Source organism: Salvelinus namaycush, chromosome 13 (assembly GCF_016432855.1).
Source record: "Salvelinus namaycush isolate Seneca chromosome 13, SaNama_1.0, whole genome shotgun sequence".
NCBI classification, from domain to species: Eukaryota; Metazoa; Chordata; class Actinopteri; order Salmoniformes; family Salmonidae; genus Salvelinus; species Salvelinus namaycush.
In genome coordinates, this window is record NC_052319.1 from 33,789,687 (window position 1) to 33,812,565 (window position 22,879).

The 22,879-nt window shown below is 45.2% G+C and overlaps 1 protein-coding gene across 1 annotated transcript; it reads right to left on the bottom strand.

The window, feature by feature from the left end:
* Positions 1–499: 499 nt before the first annotated feature.
* Positions 500–16,999, bottom strand: LOC120058456 (insulin receptor substrate 2-like). Its single transcript, XM_039007123.1, has 2 exons — positions 13,359–16,999; positions 500–3,038 (listed from the first exon to the last, which is right to left on the bottom strand). Exons 1-2 carry the CDS (start codon positions 16,711–16,713, stop codon positions 3,034–3,036), a joined length of 3,360 nt encoding a protein of 1,119 aa, XP_038863051.1. The 5' UTR covers positions 16,714–16,999; the 3' UTR covers positions 500–3,033.
* Positions 17,000–22,879: the final 5,880 nt, after the last annotated feature.

A 22,879-nucleotide genomic window follows, 5' to 3' on the forward strand; every position in this document is an offset into this window, starting at 1 on the left:
CTGAGTAAAGGGTCTGAATACTTAGGTAAATGTGATATTTTTTTTACATTTCTGCAAATGTATTAATATATATATATATATATATATATATACATCACATTTACATAAGTATTCAAACCCTTTACTCAGTACTTTGTTGAAGCACCTTTGGCAGTGATTACAGCCTTGAGTCTTCTTGGGTATGACGCTAGAAGCTTGACACACCTGTATACTTCAAGAATTCTTCTCAATGTTGCCACTGGGGTGTTGTTCAATGGGAAGAAGTCATAGTACAATACTCATTGAGGGAGACTAGTAGAGAGGGAACAGATGAATATGCGTGGCTAAGACACAAAAGACAAGCTGAGAGAGGTTTTTATTTGATTTATTGAAAAATGAATTGAGACATCTGGTGTCTGTGGAGACGGATGATGCTCCATCTTTCTTCCATTCAGATAAGAGATCCCCCCAAAAAACTCCCCACTTGTTTGTGGAGAAAGAGAGGAGACAGAGTCGTTAGCTTTCTTAAACAATGTTATTCTTTATTGCATGTGTCTATAAAGAATCAATACAGTCCAAAGCCATGGCAACTACACTAGGTTTAAATGATCATCTCTTAGTAGCATCTCAATAAGTCATGAGATATGAAGTATTTACAATGGAAGACACAGCAAGTTAAGCTAGGTCGTCATATCATCCTAATGTTTAGACACTAAATAAAAACCCAACAGGAACGCTATCCAAATGCAAAAAAACACTGGTCAAATCACCAATACGCTCTATTAGCAAAAACAAACAGAACACTTTCCATTATATCAATTGGCAGAAAAAAATTACAAAGAGCAAAAAAAGAATATATTTTAAGGTTTAACAAACATTATTAACATATTATTATACATTTGGTACCTCTCTATAAACAAATTTCTTAAAAATGTAAATATTGCATGTGCCATTCGTGAAATGTACCTAAGTAGCAAGAATAAACTTGTATGTCAAGTATTAATGAATCATTTGTTCTCTTAAAGTATTTCTCGGAATTACAGCATTAGAAAATGTCCTTGTAGAGGCAATCATTTCACAAGACCATCCTGTAATAATAATTTTAAAATCCAGGCCAAACATTGCTGCTTGTATATAACTTAATAATTAGTGCTTTCATTGTTTCTGGGAATTCACTCCAAACACATAAACAGTACAAACATAATTTATCATCTTTAACTTAAAATTTCTCTCAAACAAAAGGTTCAGCTTGCGCTCAATTGTATTCTCTGTATTTGTACATTTTTACAGTATATAGGCGAACGTTGAGTACCAATGAACTGACAAAGTAAGCGACACTCTTCGTCCTTACTCCGTTTTTTGTTCATTACGTTTTTGCCTGTTTCTTTTGTCTTATTCTGTAGCAGTTGTAGTAGATATTATTGTTGTGGTATTTCTTCTCGTTGTCAAGGTGGTTACGTTCCCCATGAGGAGAACATGGAATAGACTACATTCAAGTGTCTTGTGTTTACAATCTAGGCAGTTTGTAAGTGCAAGACCGTGCAGCATTAGCTCTGCTGTGTCTCCTCCTTACTTACTGTCTCACAGCCCAAAGCTGCAGCCATGGCTTCAAGCATGTCAAAACCTCTCTGAAAACCAGTCATGAGTCTGCCCAACAGCCCAATCACAGCACACCTCTGTGCCAAATAGCCTATCGCAGCTAACCACAGGCGCCGTGCTGAGGCATCAGGTGAGAATAACGTGTCACAGGTGGGTCGTTGTGAGTGAACTAGGTAATCTGTTAAAGTATATGAAGGCTTTGTCTCAATGATGGTGTTCTAGGCATTAACAACAGACCACCAGCCCAGGTCAAACTGGGACATGCGGATGTGTGTATGATTATGATGATGTGTGTGTCCTACTCCAGGAAACTCCTCCTGGATCCCATTCTCCTGGCTTTAACTAAAGTGTTGAATAATGACGAACAGCTTCTTCTCGTCAGCTTTGTACGCAATGATAAATATATTACTATGGCATATTAATATATAGTAACTATATGTCAACGAACTGTAATAATCTCAATAATCTTTGATTGCAGAGGGAAAGAGGTCAGACAGACATTTCTGCCTCTCCGGCTGCTCAGACAAACATTCCGTCTCCATGGCAATGGATTTAAGTCTTTGATTTTCTGTGTGTTTATAGGTCCAAACTAAACGTCCGTCAGAAACTGCGGACAGGAGTAGTAAGGCTTTGGATTGGTGTTCATAAAAACATTCACCTCTGAAAATAAATAAATATATCTCGATATATATTTCTGGTGTGTAAATAAGTACTAACCTGGTTTGCTCTGAGGTAGGGGTTTTAAGCAACTGCTAACTCACTACGTTGTTGAATATATTCGTAAAATGCCACCTCTCTTCAGTACAAATTCAGTGTACACATCCACACACACACATGCACCACTAAGTGCACACATATAAATAAATAAACATGTGTAAGTATGTATAACGTGTGTTTCGCATGTCTTGAGGTTTGGTTCAAGGTGAGGTTAACTGGCCCTGTCAGGCAAAGCCAAACGGTAACCAGTGGAATAATAATAATAATAACAATAATAATGATAATAATAGTATTAGTAATAATATAATTTTGCAGAAGTAACTTTGAATGTACATAGATAATCTTTGAAGAAACATTCTTTTTATTTGTCTAGATAGCAGCAGCGACGGCCCCTCAATGTCTGGGTGCCGCGAGGGGGGAGTGAAGATAGGAGACTTGGGGGAGAGGGGGTCAAGTGTCCACATTGTCGTGATGACGGCGGCCCTGTTGACCCCTAGGGGAGGGGATGGTGGAGGTTAAAGTTTGTCTACTGCAGCACATGGTCCAGCTGTCGGCGTGGCGACCTCGTCACTAGGCTGCAGCGTTATCCATCTTTCACAGCCAGGAGAGACAGAGACAGAGACAGAGACAGAGACAGAGACAGAGACAGAGACAGAGAGAGAGAGAGAGAGAGAGAGAGAGAGAGAGAGAGAGAGAGAGAAACAGGGATAATAGGAGAAGGGGTGGTCCCATCAGATTTCAGTCTGAATGGAGAGAAAGAGAAACAGAGAGGGGTGTGGTTTGGTTAATTAGGTTGCCATATTATCTACAAGCAAATCCCACACACAGACTTAAAAATGCATTCCTTTTTTTGTCCCACTATGCTCTTGTTATCTCTTCCATTGAAAATGATGTGTACGTATGTGTGCGTGAGTGTGCTCGTCAGCTGGGAGACAATGAAGTGGCAGAGGGAAAACAGAGCAACGTTTAGCACTATTCAGCTGACAGAGTACAGTCTCCAATGACGACAAACACTGACCCATACCAACACTGACACACACGTTGAAAACATACGGAAGCACAGAAAATACAACACACACCTAAGCATACAGACAGCACTCTAAGAGAAACATAAAACACAGAAAAACTGACAAAAACAGACCAGGCAAACAAACAAGCACTTACAAACAAACACACTCACTGACAAACAAACACACACACTAAGTTTACACACACAGTGTGTGTTTTTCTGGCCTTGTGTAAACACTGTGAGTAGAGAGTCTCTCTCTCTCTCTCTCGCTCTCTCTCTCTGAAGAACAGTGCTGTGACCCTTGCTCCTGTGTACTTGTTTGTGCAGTGTGATTTGCATGCAGTGCTGGCATGGCAGTGGAAGTAACAGCCTACTGCACTTCCCCCCTCCATGCCTCCCTTTCTCCCACTCACTCACTACCTCTCTACTCCCTCTCTCTTTCTTTCTTTGTCCAGAGGTGGGAAAAGTACCCAGTTGTCATACATCAGTAAAAGTATAGATATCTTAACAGAAAATGACTCAAGTAAAAGTGAAAGTCACCCAGTAAAATACTAATTGAGTAAAAGTCAAAAAGTATTTGATTTTAAATATACTTCAGTATGAAAAGTAAATGTAATTTCAAAAATATGCCTAAGTATCAAAAGTATAAATCATTTTAAATTCCTTATATTAAGCAAACCAGATGGCACCATTTTCTTGTTTTTTTTTCATTTACGGATAGTCAGGGTCGCACTTCAACACAGACATAACTTACAAATGAATCATTTGTGTTTGTGAGTCCTCCAAATCAGAGGCAAGGGGAATGAGCAGGAACGTTCTCTTGATAAATGTGTAATTTGGACCATTTTCCTGTCCTGCTAAGCATTCAAAATGTAACGAGTACTTTTAGGTGTCAGGGAAAACATATGGAGTAAAAAGTATTATTTTCTTTAGGAATGAAGTGAAGTAAAAGTTGTCAAAAATATAAACAGTAAAGTACAGATACTCCAAAAAACTACTTAAGTAGTACTTCAAAGTTTTACTTATGTACTTTACACCACTGTCTTTTTCCAGCAGAGAACAATAGGTTTTTTCACAGAGCTGGATGTGATCGCCACTCTCTTAAACAAACCTGATTCAGAACCCGCAGTGTTAGGAAACACGCACACACACACACACACACACACACACACACACACACACACACACACACACACACACACACACACACACACACACACACACACACACACACACACACACACACACACACACACACACACACACACACACACACACACACACACACAGAGAGAGAGAGAGAAATGACATAACACCGGACCTTGAAACCAAACGTCAGACCAAAACACTATAATAATGATACTTTCCCAGAACACTGATCCTCTATACCCACCTACTAGGAGAACCCCCTATACCCACCTACTAGGAGAACCCCCTATACCCACCTACTAGGAGAACCCCCTATACCCACCTACTAGGAGAACCCCTATACCCACCTACTAGGAGAACCCCCTATACCCACCTACTAGGAGAACCCCCTATACCCACCTACTAGGAGAACCCCCTATACCCACCTACTAGGAAAAACCCCTATACCCACCTACTAGGAGAACCCCCTATACCCACCTACTAGGAGAACCCCCTATACCCACCTACTAGGAGAACCCCCTATACCCACCTACTAGGAGAACCCCCTATACCCACCTACTAGGAGAACCCCCTATACCCACCTACTAGGAGAACTCCCTATACCCACCTACTAGGAGAACTCCCTATACCCACCTACTAGGAGAAAGAGAGAGGAATGGGATAACTTCTATTTACACCCAAAACTGCTAAATGCCTCTGTCACACCACAGTCACAGAGGAGGTGCAGTACATAGTACACTAGTAAATAGAGGAGTGATTCACATTGCGCTACTCACACTCACAGGAGGCTGATTAGATTCTCTATTATCCTGCTAATCACATTAGAGGGGCTGACCCACTTCCACAGACACTGTGTCACCCTGTGTCACCCTGTGCCGTGCTCTGTCAGATATACAACCAGGAACCAGGAACCAGGACCTAGCCTGTTCATGGGAACCACACCTCATGGCTGACCAACCTCACCATAACACCACACATCATGGCTGACCAACCTCACCATAACGCCACACCTCATGGCTGACCAACCTCACCATAACGCCACACCTCATGGCTGACCAACCTCACCATAAAGCCACACCTCATGGCTGACCAACCTCACCATAACGCCACACCTCATGGCTAACCAACCTCACCATAACGCCACAACTCATGGCTGACCAACCTCACCATAAAGCCACACCTCATGGCTGACCAACCTCACCATAACGCCACAACTCATGGCTGACCAACCTCACCATAACACCACACCTCATGGCTGACCAACCTCACCATAACGCCACACCTCATGGCTGACCAACCTCACCATAACGCCACACCTCATGGCTGACCAACATCACCATAACACCACACTTCATGGCTGACCAACCTCACCATAACACCACACATCATGGCTGACCAACCTCACCATAACGCCACACCTCATGGCTGACCAACCTCACCATAAAGCCACACCTCATGGCTGACCAACCTCACCATAACGCCACACCTCATGGCTGACCAACCTCACCATAACACCACACCTCATGGCTGACCAACCTCACCATAACGCCACACCTCATGGCTGACCAACCTCACCATAACGCCACACCTCATGGCTGACCAACCTCACCATAACGCCACACCTCATGACTGACCAACCTCACCATAAAGCCACACCTCATGGCTGACCAACCTCACCATAACGCCACACCTCATGGCTGACCAACCTCACCATAACACCACACCTCATGGCTGACCAACCTCACCATAACGCCACACCTCATGGCTGACCAACCTCACCATAACGCCACACCTCATGGCTGACCAACCTCACCATAACGCCACACCTCATGGCTGACCAACCTCACCATAACACCACACATGATAAAATATCTTCTGACTTGGTGTGGTGTATGTGACGGCAGAGTTCACAGAAGTAGTTTGAATTTCACAGGGCCAATTACACCCAGGGTCCAGTCACTCCATTCAGGGAGAAGGTTGGACAACCAGAGTAACAAAGTCAACCTGACATGGGAATATATGTGTGTGTGTGTGTGTGTGTGTGTGTGTGTGTGTGTGTGTGTGTGTGTGTGTGTGTGTGTGTGTGTGTGTGTGTGTGTGTGTGTGTGTGTGTGTGTGTGTGTGTGTGTGTGTGTGTGTGTGTGTGTGTGTGTGTGTGTGTGTGTGTGTGTGTGTGTGTGTGTGTGTGTGTGTGTGTGTGTGTGTGTGTGTGTGTGTGTGTGTGTGTGTGTGTGTGTGTGTGTGTGTGTGTGTGTGTGTGTGTGTGTGTGTGTGTGTGTGTGTGTGTGTGTGTGTGTGTGTGTGTGTGTGTGTGTGTGTGTGTGTGTGTGTGTGTGTGTGTGTGTGTGTGTGTGTGTGTGTGTGTGTGTGTGTGTGTGTGTGTGTGTGTGTGTGTGTGTGTGTGTGTGTGTGTGTGTGTGTGGGGACCAGCAGGGCCGGTCCAGACCAGTTGGTTGCAGACACAGGGGTGTGAGGGAGTGGGGATGAGGGAGAGTTGCCGAGAATCAGAGCTTAATCATCTCACACACACAGCCGAGGTTTCTAAACACACACCCCTGGTTACCAATCACACAGTCCTGCCAAGCCATCACAATCCCCTTTTATCAGTGGAGACTCAACCAGCCCTTCTCAGTGCAGTGTGTGTCAGCTGAGAGAGACTACCTCCCCTAATACAGCTAATTTCACACACGCTGATCACAGAGGGAGAGAGTGAGGAGGTAGAGGGACGGATAAACAAACCCGTTACCGCCTACCCATCCCCCTTACAGGCACGCCACCACACACCCCTCTACCCCTTCCTGGAAGTTGCCCCTCCCCCCTACCACACTGCTCTCCACATTATTTATTTATTTCTCACTGGCTATACATAGACCTGCTGCTCTCAGGCCAGGAACACTCTACATCACTCTCACACACTCCACAGGCATATACAAAAGAGAAGACATGCTACTGTAGTTTAAAGTACAAAGTATGAAGTTCATAACTCAGACAACAGGTCTGTGGTTCTCCTAGCAGTAGCATATCTCAGACAACAGCTCTGTGGTTCTACTAGCAGTAGCATATCTCAGACAACAGGTCTGTGGTTCTCCTAGCAGTAGCATATCTCAGACAACAGGTCTGTGGTTCTCCTAGCAGTAGCATATCTCAGACAACAGCTCTGTGGTTCTACTAGCAGTAGCATATCTCAGACAACAGGTCTGTGGTTCTCCTAGCAGTAGCATAACTCAGACAACAGGTCTGTGGTTCTACTAGCAGTAGCATATCTCAGACAACAGCTCTGTGGTTCTACTAGCAGTAGCATATCTCAGACAACAGGTCTGTGGTTCTCCTAGCAGTAGCATAACTCAGACAACAGGTCTGTGGTTCTCCTAGCAGTAGCATAACTCAGACAACAGGTCTGTGGTTCTCCTAGCAGTAGCATATCTCAGACAACAGCTCTGTGATTCTACTAGCAGTAGCATAACTCGGACAACAGGTCTGTGATTCTACTAGCAGTAGCATAACTCGGACAACAGGTCTGTGGTTCTCCTAGCAGTAGCATAACTCAGACAACAGGTCTGTGGTTCTCCTAGCAGTAGCATAACTCAGACAACAGGTATGTGGTTCTCCTAGCAGTAGCATAACTCAGACAACAGGTCTGTGGTTCTCCTAGCAGTAGCATAACTCAGACAACAGGTCTGTGGTTCTCCTAGCAGTAGCATAACTCAGACAACAGGTCTGTGGTTCTCCTAGCAGTAGCATAACTCAGACAACAGGTCTGTGGTTCTCCTAGCAGTAGCATAACTCAGACAACAGGTCTGTGGTTCTCCTAGCAGTAGCATAACTCAGACTAACAGTATTTTTTGCTGGGGCACAGGGTTGTGTTAACAAACCACATGTGAACATTTCTATTTGAATTTGAGAGAGGAAGAAGGAAGGAAATAGAGTGAACCAAAGAAAAATGGAGAGCGATAAGAAGGAATGGGTGAGGAGGGAGTGAAGCCTGTTCCTGGGAAGTCAGGAGAACATGAGCTCCATGAGGCTTAAGTGATCCTAACTGCAACTCAGTGTTTGGGAAACCTGTGTGTGTGTGTGCTCTCCCTTCCACTAAATCTAACTCGAAACAAAAAATACTCAACAATGTCTAATCCTGAACAGAATGTAATACTCCTTAACTCCCTGCTAAATGTAGGGAACTTTAACAGAGTTTATCCAACCATGGAACATCCCGTCCTAGTTTATGGGTATCAGACAGAGAAGGGGAGGAAGGGAGGTAAAGTGAGAGAGGGGTGAAAGACAGAGCGAGGGCAGGGTAGTGAGGACAGGTGAAGACAAACGCTATTAGAAATATGCCACTACGTCTAGGTATTATTATTGGATTGATCTATAATTAACCACACACAGCAGCTGACAAGTCAATCAGCCTTTTTCAGCACAGCTATGCTATCCTCTAAAGTCACACCACCTCAGTGAAGTTCATTTAGGTAACTAATTCAGTTCAAATTCTCGAAAGCAATTATTATTTTCAAAGAAGTCCATAAAACAGGAGGCAATTCAAGGAATTCCTGTAATGGGGATATTTAGCTATCTAATTTACTAATTGTTTAATTAGTTGTTAAACAAACCTCTATGGCATTTTATTAAAGCCAACCAGAGGCCCTCAGCTGGAACTAGGAGCTACAGACAGAGGGCTCTCTGGGCGGAGAGAGAAAGGAGGGCAGAGACCAACTGACTAGGAGACTCAATCACATGACTTCCAGTAAACAGAAACTAATGCCAAAAAAAGTGAGAGAAATAAAGAGAGAGAGGGAGGGACAGAGAGAGAGAGAAAGGGAAAAAAGTGAGTGAGTGAAAGAGAGAGAGAAAAAAGAGAGAGATAGAGTGAGGGTTAGAGTGATATTTGGTCTCAATTCAATTTCAATTCAAAGGACATTATTGGCATGGGAAACACATGTTAACATTGCCAAAGCAAGTGAAATAGATAATAAACAAAGGGAAATAAACAATAAAAAATGAACAATAAACATTACACTCACAAAAGTTACAAAAGAATAAAGACATTTCAAATGTCATATTATCTCTATATACAGTGTTGTAATGACGTGCAAACAGTTAAAGTACAAAAGGGAAAATAAATCAACATAAATATAGGTTGTATTTACAATGGAGTTTGTTCTTCACTGGTGGCCCTTTTCTTGTGAAAACAGGACACAAATCCTGCTGCTGTGATTGCTCACTGTGGTATTTCACCCAATAGATATGGGAGTTTATCAAAATTGGATTTGTTTTCAGCCTCTCTCTCTCACGCAGATGGTGCTCAGTCATTGCCTCTGAAGGGCCAGATAACCAGTGAGCACTGCTGGGAGGGGCAGGTGCAAGACCCCGGCCCCCACCATCTGCTACACACACACTGAGGTAGAGAGGGAAACAAAAGGGGGGACGAGGTCAGAGCTCCCAAATAAAAACAGGGAGAGAATGAGTGTCTCTATCAAACACCTGACAGCCAAAAAGAGAGAGAGCTCTCATAAAAAAGAGGAAAACATGAAGAAAGGAGAGAGAGGAATGATAAGAGCTTCAGAGAAAAACACAGAGAGAGTTTCAGACACAGAGATGGACTAGAGAGCGTAGGAGAGGTGAATACATGTTTCTTATTCTGTTTGCAGATAACTGGTGTTTGCTTGTAGCGTTCCCTTCCTCACTGCTAATCCCAAGGGCCCTCACACACCCAGGGCCAGTTCAAAGGTTACGTTTCTGACCCGGGGCGGCAGAGTGAGGTGCAGGGGTGGGCCATATGGGGGTATGCTTTGAAATTTAAACAGCCCCCAACCCACTCAGTGACCCACCCCCTTCAATCTCCCCTCTCAGTGAGTGCATGCCTACCCCCAAAACCAAAACAACAACAATGCCAAAAACACTAGCTTTGGACCGGCCATCAGCTCAATGAGTCAATGAACCAATAAACTAATAAGTCTCAAACACTGATATCAAATTCACAAAAACACCAGAGTAACCTACAAACACAAGGCCAGAGTAACCTACAAACACAAGGCCAGAGTAACCTACAAACACAAGGCCAGAGTAAACTACAAACACAAGGCCAGAGTAAACTATAAACACAAGGCCAGAGTAACCTACAAACACAAGGCCAGAGTAACCTACAAACACAAGGCCAGAGTAACCTACAAACACAAGGCCAGAGTAACCTACAAACACAAGGCCAGAGTAAACTACAAACACAAGGCCAGAGTAAACTACAAACACAAGGCCAGAGTAAACTACAAACACAAGGCCAGAGTAACCTACAAACACAAGGCCAGAGTAACCTACAAACACAAGGCCAGAGTAACCTACAAACACAAGGCCAGAGTAAACTACAAACACAAGGCCATAGTAACCTACAAACACAAGGCCAGAGTAACCTACAAACACAAGGCCAGAGTAAACTACAAACACAAGGCCAGAGTAAACTACAAACACAAGGCCAGAGTAAACTACAAACACAAGGCCAGAGTAATCTACAAACACAAGGCCAGAGTAAACTCCAAACACAAGGCCAGAGTAACCTACAAACACAAGGCCAGAGTAACCTACAAACACAAGGCCAGAGTGACCTACAAACACAAGGCCAGAGTAACCTACAAACACAAGGCCAGAGTAACCTACAAACACAAGGCCAGAGTAACCTACAAATAGATACACACAGCAGCTGTCACACACACAAAATATAAAGGCCAATTCAGCCTCAAATGATTTGCATTCCAAATCCAGCCAATCACAAATGAATGTGAGCATGTGGAATGCTGACTACGAGTCACGTTGTGGTGCTGAGGGAAGAATGTGGAAAAGCCTGTAATTTCTTGGTAAACACTTTGTTCTTTCTCTCCGGCTGATCATTTGTTTTTCAGGAATGCCATAAATAACCAAGCAACAACCGGCCACAGCCAACTCGTACCGGATCCACTCTGCTCCTTCTCTCTTGCTTTGTTGTCTCCCCTCCTCCTCTGTTCTTACCCCCCTCCCTCCCACTGTGGTCTGTTTTGTCCTGATTTTGAAAAACAAACTAATACATGTCACTCCTCTGTCTCCATTCCTCCTCCCCCATCTCCTCTCCTTCCATAGCTTAGGGCCAGGTCTTTCTTTCTGCTCAACTTTGTGGAAATGACTGCAATATCTACAAAACAACTCAGTCAGCAGACATGCTTAGGGTTGCAACATTTTCCAGAAATCCTAGTAGGAGGATTCCGGATTTTCGTGCTTATTCCTCCTGATTTTGGGAATACTCCAACCACTATTTCAGAGAAAACCAGGGAATTTATTGAAAGTTCCCAGAATTCTGCAACCCCAGTCATGCTCAAACACACGTGAAATTCATTATTTCACAAACATAAGTAAATACACTGACATTATACTTCTTAACACCCACCCTTGATTGAGTATGTTTGGCCAATCAGTGCATAGGTTTTTAATCCTCTTGAGAGCAGGTGCAGTGTGTGTGTTAGTCTGTTTTGTAAAGTTCCTCGCCGTAAAACAACAACGTGATCTGCAATCCCCCCAGTAGGTTAGAAAAACAAGTGAAAATTCACATCTCCCAGCAGCCTTTCTACACTGCATTCCTAACATGAAACCCAATACCTGACAAGTGATAAACAACTGACTCACTTGTTTTTCTGGGGGACCCAGTGCACTGACTGCACCCAGCCCTTCTGTTTACAGCCAGAGAGGGAGACAGAGGAAGAGTGAAAGGAGATAGAGAGCACTCTCTTTACCAGGGCATTGCAGATCACAACATTGTGTAACCGCTGCCTATAGGCCTACAAGTAATGTATATTTCACCATCAATGTCCAAACCAAATATATGGGGAGTGTGTTATTTACTGTTGTATAGCAGGCTACTGATACTACAGTAGACATAAGCCAGGAACGAGGTGAAAGGTAATGTTTTGGTTTCCCCAACCTCCCATCCCTTAAACGGGACCCATCAATATTTACGGACAGGGTTGAAGTGTGATTTGGTAGGTGAATTGTCCCCTAAATCGATTTATTTTCTGTTCTGTGATCATTTTGAACAGAATCCGTTTTAGCCTACTTTCCACTATATCTGCTGACTCATATCCTAATCCTCTCAGAGCACATATAACTGTGTTACACAATGAAGAAACCACCTGGCCGATATATTCCTTATGGATTGTTCTGGCATGCTGAGCAAAAAAATCTTTAGCATCATTGAAGCAACGCATTGGGGTATTCTCCGTACATTTGCACTAGCGTAGTCTGGTCCAGAAGAATAACTGCGTCACAGGAAACACTGGCTGGGACTCGAGCGCACACATTGACACAGAATTCAAACAACTTCAATCATTTGCATCACGACACCACGCGTATTTCCCGCAGCCTTGGCCTTAATGATGTACTGAATGTGTGTGACGGGCTACTCCAAATATCAGTTTATATGCACTGAATACGCTGCATCACAGGACTAATACGCTACACTTCTCATTGTGCTCCAACTTGCACCGACACTTATCATTTCAGCCGCCATGTTTAATAAATCATGTTTAGAGAAATAAATAATATCTATGTTGAAGTAAGTAGTTTCACTATAAGCAGTATACACCAAATACATTTGTTTAAACGGACTTGCAATAACAAACATAAACACTAAACAGTTTGATGTAGCTCATGCAATGGAATGTATTTTTCGTAATGTCAGTTGAATTGACTCAATAAATCACAGCACACATTGAAGGGAAAGATTCCTGCTTCTACTTCCTGGCATGCCTACACTCAAAATGTCTAGTCCAACCATTATGCCATCATTGAATTAAATGGAGACATCCTTTCTATTCATTCTATTTCTATGCCATGGATGAATGAATGGGCTCATGATAAACATGCAAAGGCACACACATAATCGGCAGAGGCTCACCTTTCACTGCTGTTGCAGTCTCCTTGAAGCCCATGGTGGCATAGGGGCTGGCGTTGAAACCGTTCATGCCCCCCTTGCATCCACACGCTGCCTTGAACCTCAGCAGTCCCTCACAGCCCCCCAGACTGCTGCAGCCCCCCAGGCTCCCTTCCATCAGGTTTAAGGCAATATAGTTGAGTCCGTTTTGGTAGCCTGCCGACGTCTCCCGGCACATGGGGCTGTTGCTGTTCCCATACTCCTCGTCTGAGCCCTCCGAGCTCCGGACCAGCCGCGACACGTTTTCCACCGATGCCGAGCTGTGCCGCATGTTGGCATCGTGGGCAAACGATGGAGACACTGGCGTTACCGTGGTTGTGGAGGAGAAGGTCTCGGAGCTGTGGCGCCTGCGACCCTGGGGGTCAGCCCGGATCACCTTAGCCCCCCTGTCTGGGTTGACGGGGGGGATGGAGGGACCCCCCAGGAGGAAGGACTCCACAGGGACAGGGGGGACCACCACTATGCCCTCTCCCCCCAGGGTGAGTCTCTGGATGCAGGACGAGGGGCTGGTAGGCAGGGGGGTGGTGGAGTCAGAGGGGCACAGAGAGGCAGGGAGAGAGGCAGAGGGGTTGGTAGGACTGAAGGTCATCTCAGTGTAGTCGTCTTTTACAGCGCCAACCGGGCACACAGGGCTCACATGCTTTTGGAGAGGATATTCCACTATGACTCTCTCCTCCTCCTCCTCTCTCTCCTCCTCCTTCCCCTCCTCTCTCTCCTCCTCCTCCCCCTCCTCTCTCTGGTCCTCTCTGTGAGGCTGGCTGGGACACACGAGGAGCACAGGACTCGGCTCCATGCGCCCTATTGAAGAAGGGGAATCCCTGTGTTTGGAAGAGCATGAGCTGATGTTGATGTTGACGTATTCGGAGAGTGGCGGGGAACTCCTCGCCGGCCCGTCCACCGAGCCCAGCGATGAAGCAGAGCTTTCAGTGATGGTAGAGACAGGCGGGTATCGTGTGGCGTTGCCAAAGTCTATGTTGATGTACTCCCCGGGACTCCTGGGCTCAGAGGGGAGAGGGTGTTCGCTCATACAGGGCAGTGTCCTCAGAGAGTCCAGGGCCAGCCGGGTAGGCCGACTCACCCTCCCCCTGTGGACCAGACCCCCCTCCTGGGTCACCCTGCTGGCTCTGAGGATCGAGGGGGCTGAGGAGAGGGTGTTGGTGGGGGGCGTACCGATGGAGACTGGTGAGATGGGACAGTAGTTGGACTCCTCTTCTATCCTCTGCCTCTGTAGACTCATCACCACGTACTGGTCCGTGTCTGTGACACCGTTCCTCTGGGGCTGAGCTTTGAGAGAGCGGGTTAGGGAACTGATGGAGTAAGGCTGTCTGTGGTGAGGGTGAGGCTGGGGGGTAGTGTCTGTGAGGAAGTAGTCTGGGGGGGTGAAGGACACCTCCACAGGGGACATGTTGAGGTACTCCCCATTGGTGAGTTTCTCATCTGAGCTGTCCACAGACATCTTGGCCCCACAGAACATCCTCATGTAGCCGCTGTCCTCCAGAGACACACTGCCAGGGGAATCTGTATGGGGACCCATCCCAGCTGGAGAGGGGTGAGAGCGGGGGTTGATGATCTGCTTTGGGGCCGACACACACATGGGGCTCATGGGCATGTAAGCATTACCTTTGACCCCCCCTGTCTGAGGGGCCACGCCCGGAGTCATGGGCATGTAGCCACTGTCGCCTAGGTGACCGTTGGAGCCTATCTGGACATCGCCATAGTCCTCGGGATAGGTCACTTTTGGGGAAGCCATGTGAGAGCTGCGACCCGATTGGCCACCACTGGTGTAGGCCCTCATGAGCGTGTAGTCGTCCAATGAGGCAGAGGAGACCTGGGGCGGTGCCCTGTGCTGGCGCGGGGTGGTGAGGGAGTATGTGCGTTTCCGGTATGCCTTGTCCAGCTCTGGTAACCGGCGGTAACCGTTCTGGTTCTGTCTCTCCATCACCATGTAGCCGTGCAGGCTGCTGCCTTCCCGGGAGGGGGGTGTGTCTTCCCTCAGGGACTCTGGGGTGTTACTGCGGAGGGTGAGGTGCAGGCCTGCAGGGCTGGAGCCATACTCATCACAGGAGATGAAGCCCCCATCACTGGGGGAGACCGAGGCACTGCAGCTGGAGGGGCAAGGAGCGCTGCTCTCTGAGCAGGAGGACAGGCTGACAGGGCTGGGGGTGGCTGTGGGTGGAGAGTGGGACAGAGGCATGGACATGGACTTACTGTGCTGGAGGGAGGAGGATTCAAATGTCCGACAGGGCCGGGCTGTAATGGTGTTTGATCTCCCTAATAGGTTCGGTTGAATACCGGGGCTGAGGGGACTCCCGTTCACAGACATGGGGCGCGCCATGGTGCCTTCTCCCTCGCTGGCAGTGCGTATCCGGCAGGAGGTAAATTTACTAATCGGGGAAGTTGTGGCCATGCTGTCAGTGCGCGACCGCCGCTGGAGCCCGGTCTGGCTTGGAGGAAGGTTGTTGAGGTGCCGCCGGGTGGGCACGGAGATGGGGTTAGTGCCTGAAGACTGGCTCTTGCTGCGCGGCCGAAACTCTGACAGCTCCTTCATGGCTTTCATGGCCTCCAAGATAGTCTCGTGGATGTTTTGCGCCACCACTGAGTCGTCAGCCTGCATCCACAGCTCGCCTGGTCCCGTGGCTGCTGACCGGCCGACCTCGATGAAGAAAAAGCTTTCTGAGTGCCCGCATCTCCGAATGTTCATCAGCTGTAAACTGACGGACGCGACATCCGAGTTGAGCTTTACGAAGCTGATAGTCCGGCTGGATAAACACAGTCTGTACACCCCGGTCAGATTCCGGCTCTGCCCTAGCCCTTTGGATTTCAGGTTCACTTGCCATACCTCCTTATACGCGGCAGTTACCGGCGTAATCATCCCGTAGTTCGCCTCATCAAACCCCACCAGCGAGGACGCGGAATTGGATGCGGAGCCATCTGAGTACACTTTCCCCTCGCTCATTAAATCCGTTAAGACTCGGTACCAATTCTCCTGCTCTTTTTCATTCTCTGCCGCCACGGCAAAATATTCGTCCTTGGTATAGAGGGCGATAAGGTGTTTGTGTTTGGCATCAGCTCTCTTGTTGATATTGAGGCAGCAGTCAAGAGGTATAACCCTCTTTGCCGCTGACTTGTTTTTCCATTTTTTCTCGCTCTCGTAGTACTCCAGCCGGGCAGGGAAGCCCTCGTCCGGCTCCTTCAGAACGAAGAAGCGCTTGTGTCCGTGCTTCTGCTTCTTGAGGTATCCACATTTCTTAATCTTTGTGTTACTAATGTTCGCGTTGGATAACAAGTGTCCTCCCCCAGTATTTGGAGGACTCGCCATTCTATCGTCCTTTAAAAAACAAATCTCACTTTCGTTAACCTGTTGTTATATCCTCACTTATCGAAGGCTGGAGAGAAACTCTGTAGTTTATAGTCCGTATCTCTGAGACACTGTTTCACTCCAGGCGCCGGCTGTGCGTTCGGCGTCTGTAGCTGTTTAACAGTAAATAACCCATATCGCTAAAGTGACCGGAGTGAAGAGGGAAACAATATGTGACGTTATACACATCCAGCTTTGGTTACAAAAAAAGAGAAGGGGAGGGAAAAAATTCACACACTGACACTGGGTCGCTGCAAACCGACGGGGCGTACCTGCAAATCCGCCTACAAATCCGGGCTCATTGGTGGTGGAGAGGGCTGCATGATAGTGAAAAGACTCCGTCAGACGTTAGAAAGCCCTCCCACTCAATTACATTAAATTCAATGAGCTTTATTGGCATGGGAAACATATGTTTACATTGCCAAAGCAAGTGAAATAGACAAGAAACAAATAGGAAATAAACAATAAAAAAACGTACGCATTACACTCACAAAAGTTAAAAGAATATTGACATTTAAAATGTCATATTACTGGCTATGTACAGTGTTGTAACAATACACTCACTCTCAAACACACTCCTGACCTCTTGCGACTCAATCTGGGAACTGTTGATGCTGTTCATGTGCTAGTCGGAATGTCCGATTTGCTAACTCGTTGTAGTTATACATGTGCCGCGTTCAACCAGTTAGCAAGTCGGAAATGTCAGAGTTTCCTAGTTCAGACTAGCATATGAATGCACCATCCGCATGATCATATCTGTAGCCTGTGGTGCATTTACTAGGCCTGTATGCATAGTAAATGCGTACGTGTATCCTCTTATCGCAGAGCAACTTAGGCTATGTAGCCTATCATCAAATTATTTATGACGAGACGTATCACAGACCCTGGTGGCTATTTGGGTTATGTATTGTTGTATTTATTAGGTTTGTGCGTAGTATAGCATTGATGATGTCTTGTGTTTGGTTAGTGCGCAATAAGAATTATGGAGGGCAAGCTCAATTATATTCGTCACAGGTTCAGTGTGGATAAACTGATAGAAGTTTGCGTGAATGTACGCCTATGTTATACATACATGTTATTTTATTATGATAAATTGGTGCTGTCAATAAATAACAATGCTATAATAGGCGTGTAATACAAGCCTTGATGATATAAAGAATTAGGTCTATTTGCATTCGTATTAATTTTTTACACAAGTTATAGCACAATTCTAAAAACACGGCATGATGCATGATCTAGTAGATTCTACAATGGATTATCCATGCTCGGAACGTCAATTGGCATCAACTGCGATTTACAACGTGATGAGGCGCATGCGAGAGGAGGGTGCGTGACTGTTCCCAGTCTGTACCCAGCCTCTGCCCTCCTACTTCAGAAGTAAACAAGCATCACGAGACTGCAGCTCTGTGACACAGCTAGGCTGGGAGGGAGAGCGGGAGAGCCTCTGACGCAGGAAACACTCGATATTGCCCCTGTGTCCCCTGATAATACCCTACATTCATGCCTGCGCCATGATGGGCAGAGAGCCCTCTCCCTCTTTTCCTCTCTTACCGAATTTGGCAACAGAAGAGTCATTAAACAGTGAAATTGTAAACAACTGTGTGAGAGTGAGAGAAATGCCGCGTTCAAAACAACTGGGAACTCGGTACTCGGAAATCTCCGACTTCAGTGAGTTTAAGACAACTGTGAACTCGGAAAAACGAGCTACGACTGGGAAAAATCGGTTTGAACGGTCATCCAACTCGGATATCAAAGTAGGAAACTCGGGCATCGTTCTAGAGCTCAGAGTTTGGATGACGTTCAAACCGATTTTTCGCAGTCGAAGCTCGTTTTTGTCAGAGTTCCCAGTTGCTTTGAACGCACAGAATTCGGAAGTCAGAGAGTTCCCAGTTGTCGTGAAAGCACCAAGAGCCCACGGCGCGCTCCGTAGATTGTTACGTAAGGCGCGCGCACACTGGCCTATTTTTACTGCGCCCAGGCTCACAACAGTACTGCAAGAGTATATTTGCCTTCACAGACTGAGCAAAAGGGGAGATGACCCGTTGGATGCTTCCTCTATTGCGTATTTGAGCACAGATAGCCTACGTTCCACGCAGGAAGGGGAGGGAGAGCAGAGAGAGCACATCTCAACACAGAAAACAGAAAAATCATGACCCAAATATGGTTATATTATATATTTTTATTTTTATAATGACGCAGAGTCATTGGTCCTGAATCTTGGTGCGTCAGCAGCAGGTGATGTGCGTAGTGATGAAGACAACGCTCTGCCCAGCTGGCTATCACGCTCCCGCCCGAACCTAAAATCCTGCCCGTGCCACCTCATCCCGGATTCTTGTCCCGTAGACTAGAGGGAAAGCGGTCTGTTGTGAAAAACACCCAGTCTGTCTGCCAGACGAGGTGATGTAAGGTCGTGTTTTTCTGTTTGGTGGTAGGCCTAGGCTACTACATTCTGCCGGTGACGCAGATTTTCCTGGAATGGATGTTCGATAGAGTCGAGGGTGACAGCTGATGGGAAGCTTTAGTCACCTATTACAATTATGACCCTCACTTTAATTAGAAAATCACTTAACATCATTATTAACATCTTTCATGTGGAATGCCATCATGTAGTGGTTTAAAAAGAAAATGGACTGAACCTGACAGATAGTCAAACATAGATATCCAACCATGATGCATTTTCAACTAAGATGAACTAAGAACTAACAGTCAGTTCGCCCACCACATAAGTGGCCTATGTTAGTGGCATGAAGATGAAACCACTGAAAGTCACTCCCCCACTTATTTCTGTTAAATACATTTCTGCTGGCTCAGCAGCCAGTCAACTCTGTCCTCAGCACCAAGGTCATTTACACAGTGCCCTGCACAGGTCAATTATGCCAACAATAGCACTGATTTGGCTGGTGTAGCACTGGAAATGGAATCAGATCAGGAAATGACATCAGCCTAACCCGCTCTCTCCCTCAGTTCCCCGACAGCTGTTGAATTGGTCCAATCAATCAATGCATGGGAGAGTCAGGGCCTGATAGGATCAATTTAATTTGGGTGCAGGCTTCACCACCTCACACAACCGTGATATTTTGATAACCGTATAAATCTCTCTAGGACAAGGTGACTTATTAATATATTTGGCTGTATTACCCACCAAAAAATGAAATGCAAATTAGCTGCTAATGTGGCTATTGTAAATAACTACAAATGCCATGATGATCTGAACGATACAGCCAAATCAAGGCAAATGTAAGAATCTCTGAATGAACTATCTAATGTTAGCTAAATGTCGTAATTAATAAATGGGCAACATTTATTTTAATGGACAATTCTGTGAACTGTCTTGTCCAAGTTTTAAATTGACACAATAGTTGGTAGAAAAGGTATCAGCTAGAGATGACATGCAGGAGCTTGCAGGGATTTGTAGTTTTGCACGATGTCTACTTTGATGCTAATTAGCATTTTCAAATCTGTGAGTAAATAGAGCGTAATATATTGATAAAAGTCTTGTCCGAGAGAGATTTACACGGTTATCAAAACGTCAGGGTAAGCCAACATGAAACACAGCCCTTATTTTAAGTGAGTCTAAAACCCCCTATGGGAAAAATTAATGGTGTAAAAATGATTTTTTTACGGGTATTATGACACTTCAACTGTGGGGCTCTATTGTCTTTAAACTGTACCAGTCAGAGGGGGGTATCTGGTGTAGATGTCTTCCACACTACCTCTTAAAGAGAGATTTGAATCTAGGTCCGTCTCTTTACACATGTATCTCTCTCTTAGACCTAGTTTGTGTTGTCAAAGTAGTGTATTTAAAGAGGCCCTAAGACGCTTTACTAGGATTTTGCATATTCATCTTTAGACCATGTTGACGTGAAGGAGACGACCAGGGATGACTGGAGACCATCTGATATCTCCTCTACCTGGTCAGTTAACTCTAGCACCCAGAACTAACAGCCATTATACTACTGCAGCACCCTGTTATAGAACTACCCCCTACCAAACCCCTCCCTGGTTACCTATGTCATTATGGAGGAGTATGCAAGGCTGTAACATACAGAATGCTCGTGATCTACAGGAATGTCAGGGTGATTGTAACACTGAGAGTGGATTGCTATAACATTTTAATGATAGTCTATGGTAAGAATGGCTATAACATTTTAATGATAGTCTATGGTAAGAATGGCTATAACATTTTAATGATAGTCTATGGTAAGGATGGCTAAACATTTTAATGATAGTCTATGGTAAGAATGGCTATAACATTTTAATGATAGTCTATGGTAAGGATGGCTAAACATTTTAATGATAGTCTATGGTAAGGATGGCTAAACATTTTAATGATAGTCTATGGTAAGGATGGCTAAACATTTTAATGATAGTCTATGGTAAGGATGGCTAAACATTTTAATGATAGTCTATGGTAAGGATGGCTATAACATTTTAATGATAGTCTATGGTAAGGATGGCTAAACATTTTAATGATAGTCTATGGTAAGAATGGCTAAACATTTTAATGATAGTCTATGGTAAGGATGGCTAAACATTTTAATGATAGTCTATGGTAAGGATGGCTAAACATTTTAATGATAGTCTATGGTAAGGATGGCTATAACATTGAGAGTGCCTCTGATGGGCAAAGAGTGAGCGAGTGGAGCGAAGAGAGATAAAGAGATGGAGAGAGAGATAGAGAGGAGCAGAATGGGAGATGAGGCGTGTAATAAGAGCTTGATACCTTAATCAGGAGAGAGGGAGAAAGAGAAGATGGAAAGGGTTGTGGGTGGGCTTCGGGAGGGAAACAAGGAGGAAACGGGGGTCTCTATTTGCATTACCCATAAACCCCCTCCAGTATAAAATGCAAATGAGGAGTCCTTAAATCTCCAATAAGGTGTGTGATAGGCCCATAAATTGCCTGAATGCCGTCAGTCCATAGCCGTGTACACACCCTGCTCCTCTTTCATGTCTTCTCCACCCTCTTAGGTAATACTGAACAAAAATATAAAAACAACGTGCAACAATTTAAAAGATTTTAAGGAAATCAGTCAATTGAAATAAATAAATTAGGCCCTAATCTATGGATTTCACATGACTGGAAATACAGATATGCATCTGTTGGTAACAGATACAGTACCTTAAAAAAAAAAAGTAGGGGCGTGGATCAGAAAACCAGTCAGTATCTGGTGTGACCACCATTTGACCCATGCAGCACGACACATCTCCTTCTCATAGAGGTGATCAGGATGTTGATTGTGACCTGTGGAATGTTGTACCACTCCTCTTCAATGGCTGTGCGAAGATGCTGGATATTGGCGGGAACTGGCCTACACGTTGATCTAGGGCATTTCAAACATGCTCAATGGGTGATATGTCTGGTGAGTATGCAGGCCATGGAAGAACTGGGACATTTTCAGCTTCCAGGAATTGTGTACGCATACTTGCGACATGGAACCGACAGACATGGCAACTCTGCTTTTAGCTCCTAAGCAACTTTGCAGTATTTTAAAATGTTGACATTATTAGCCCAGAATGTTTTTTATGTTATTACATACAGCTGGAAATAACTTTTGGATATCAGAGCGGCGGTAACTCACCAGTGTTCCGGCCAGAAACACGACTTTCCAAAATTCGATCCTTTGTTCGTGCCCTCCAAGGCAATTTATCTTATCCCAGAGGTTGCTCCAAGACGCCGCCGGCAGAGAAGAGGTATTTGGAGTGGACTTCTAGTCCGACTCAGGAGGCGTTCAAACGATCTACCGCTTCTGAGTATACAGTGCATTCGGAAAGTATTCAGACCCCTTCTCTTTTTCCACATTTTATTACATTACAGCCTTATTCTAAAATGGATTCAAAAATAAATTCTCCAGAATTTGCACACAATACCCCATAACATTTTTTCAAATGTATAAAAAACAAACACCAGATGCCTTATTTACATTAGTATTCAGACCCTATGCTATGAGACTTGAAATTATCCTCAGGTGCATCCCGTTTCCATTGTTCATCCTTGAGATGTTTCTACAACCTGCTCGCAGACACAGACGTCTTGCTCCCGGACAAGCTAAACACCTTCTTCGCCCGCATTGAGGATAACACAGTGCCACCGACGTGGGACGCTCCCGAGGACTGTGGGCTTTCCTTC

Bases quoted from the DNA above. Each gene is read 5' to 3' on its own strand.
- LOC120058456 (XM_039007123.1), bottom strand. From the start codon at position 16,713: ATGGCGAGTCCTCCAAATACTGGGGGAGGACACTTGTTATCCAACGCG.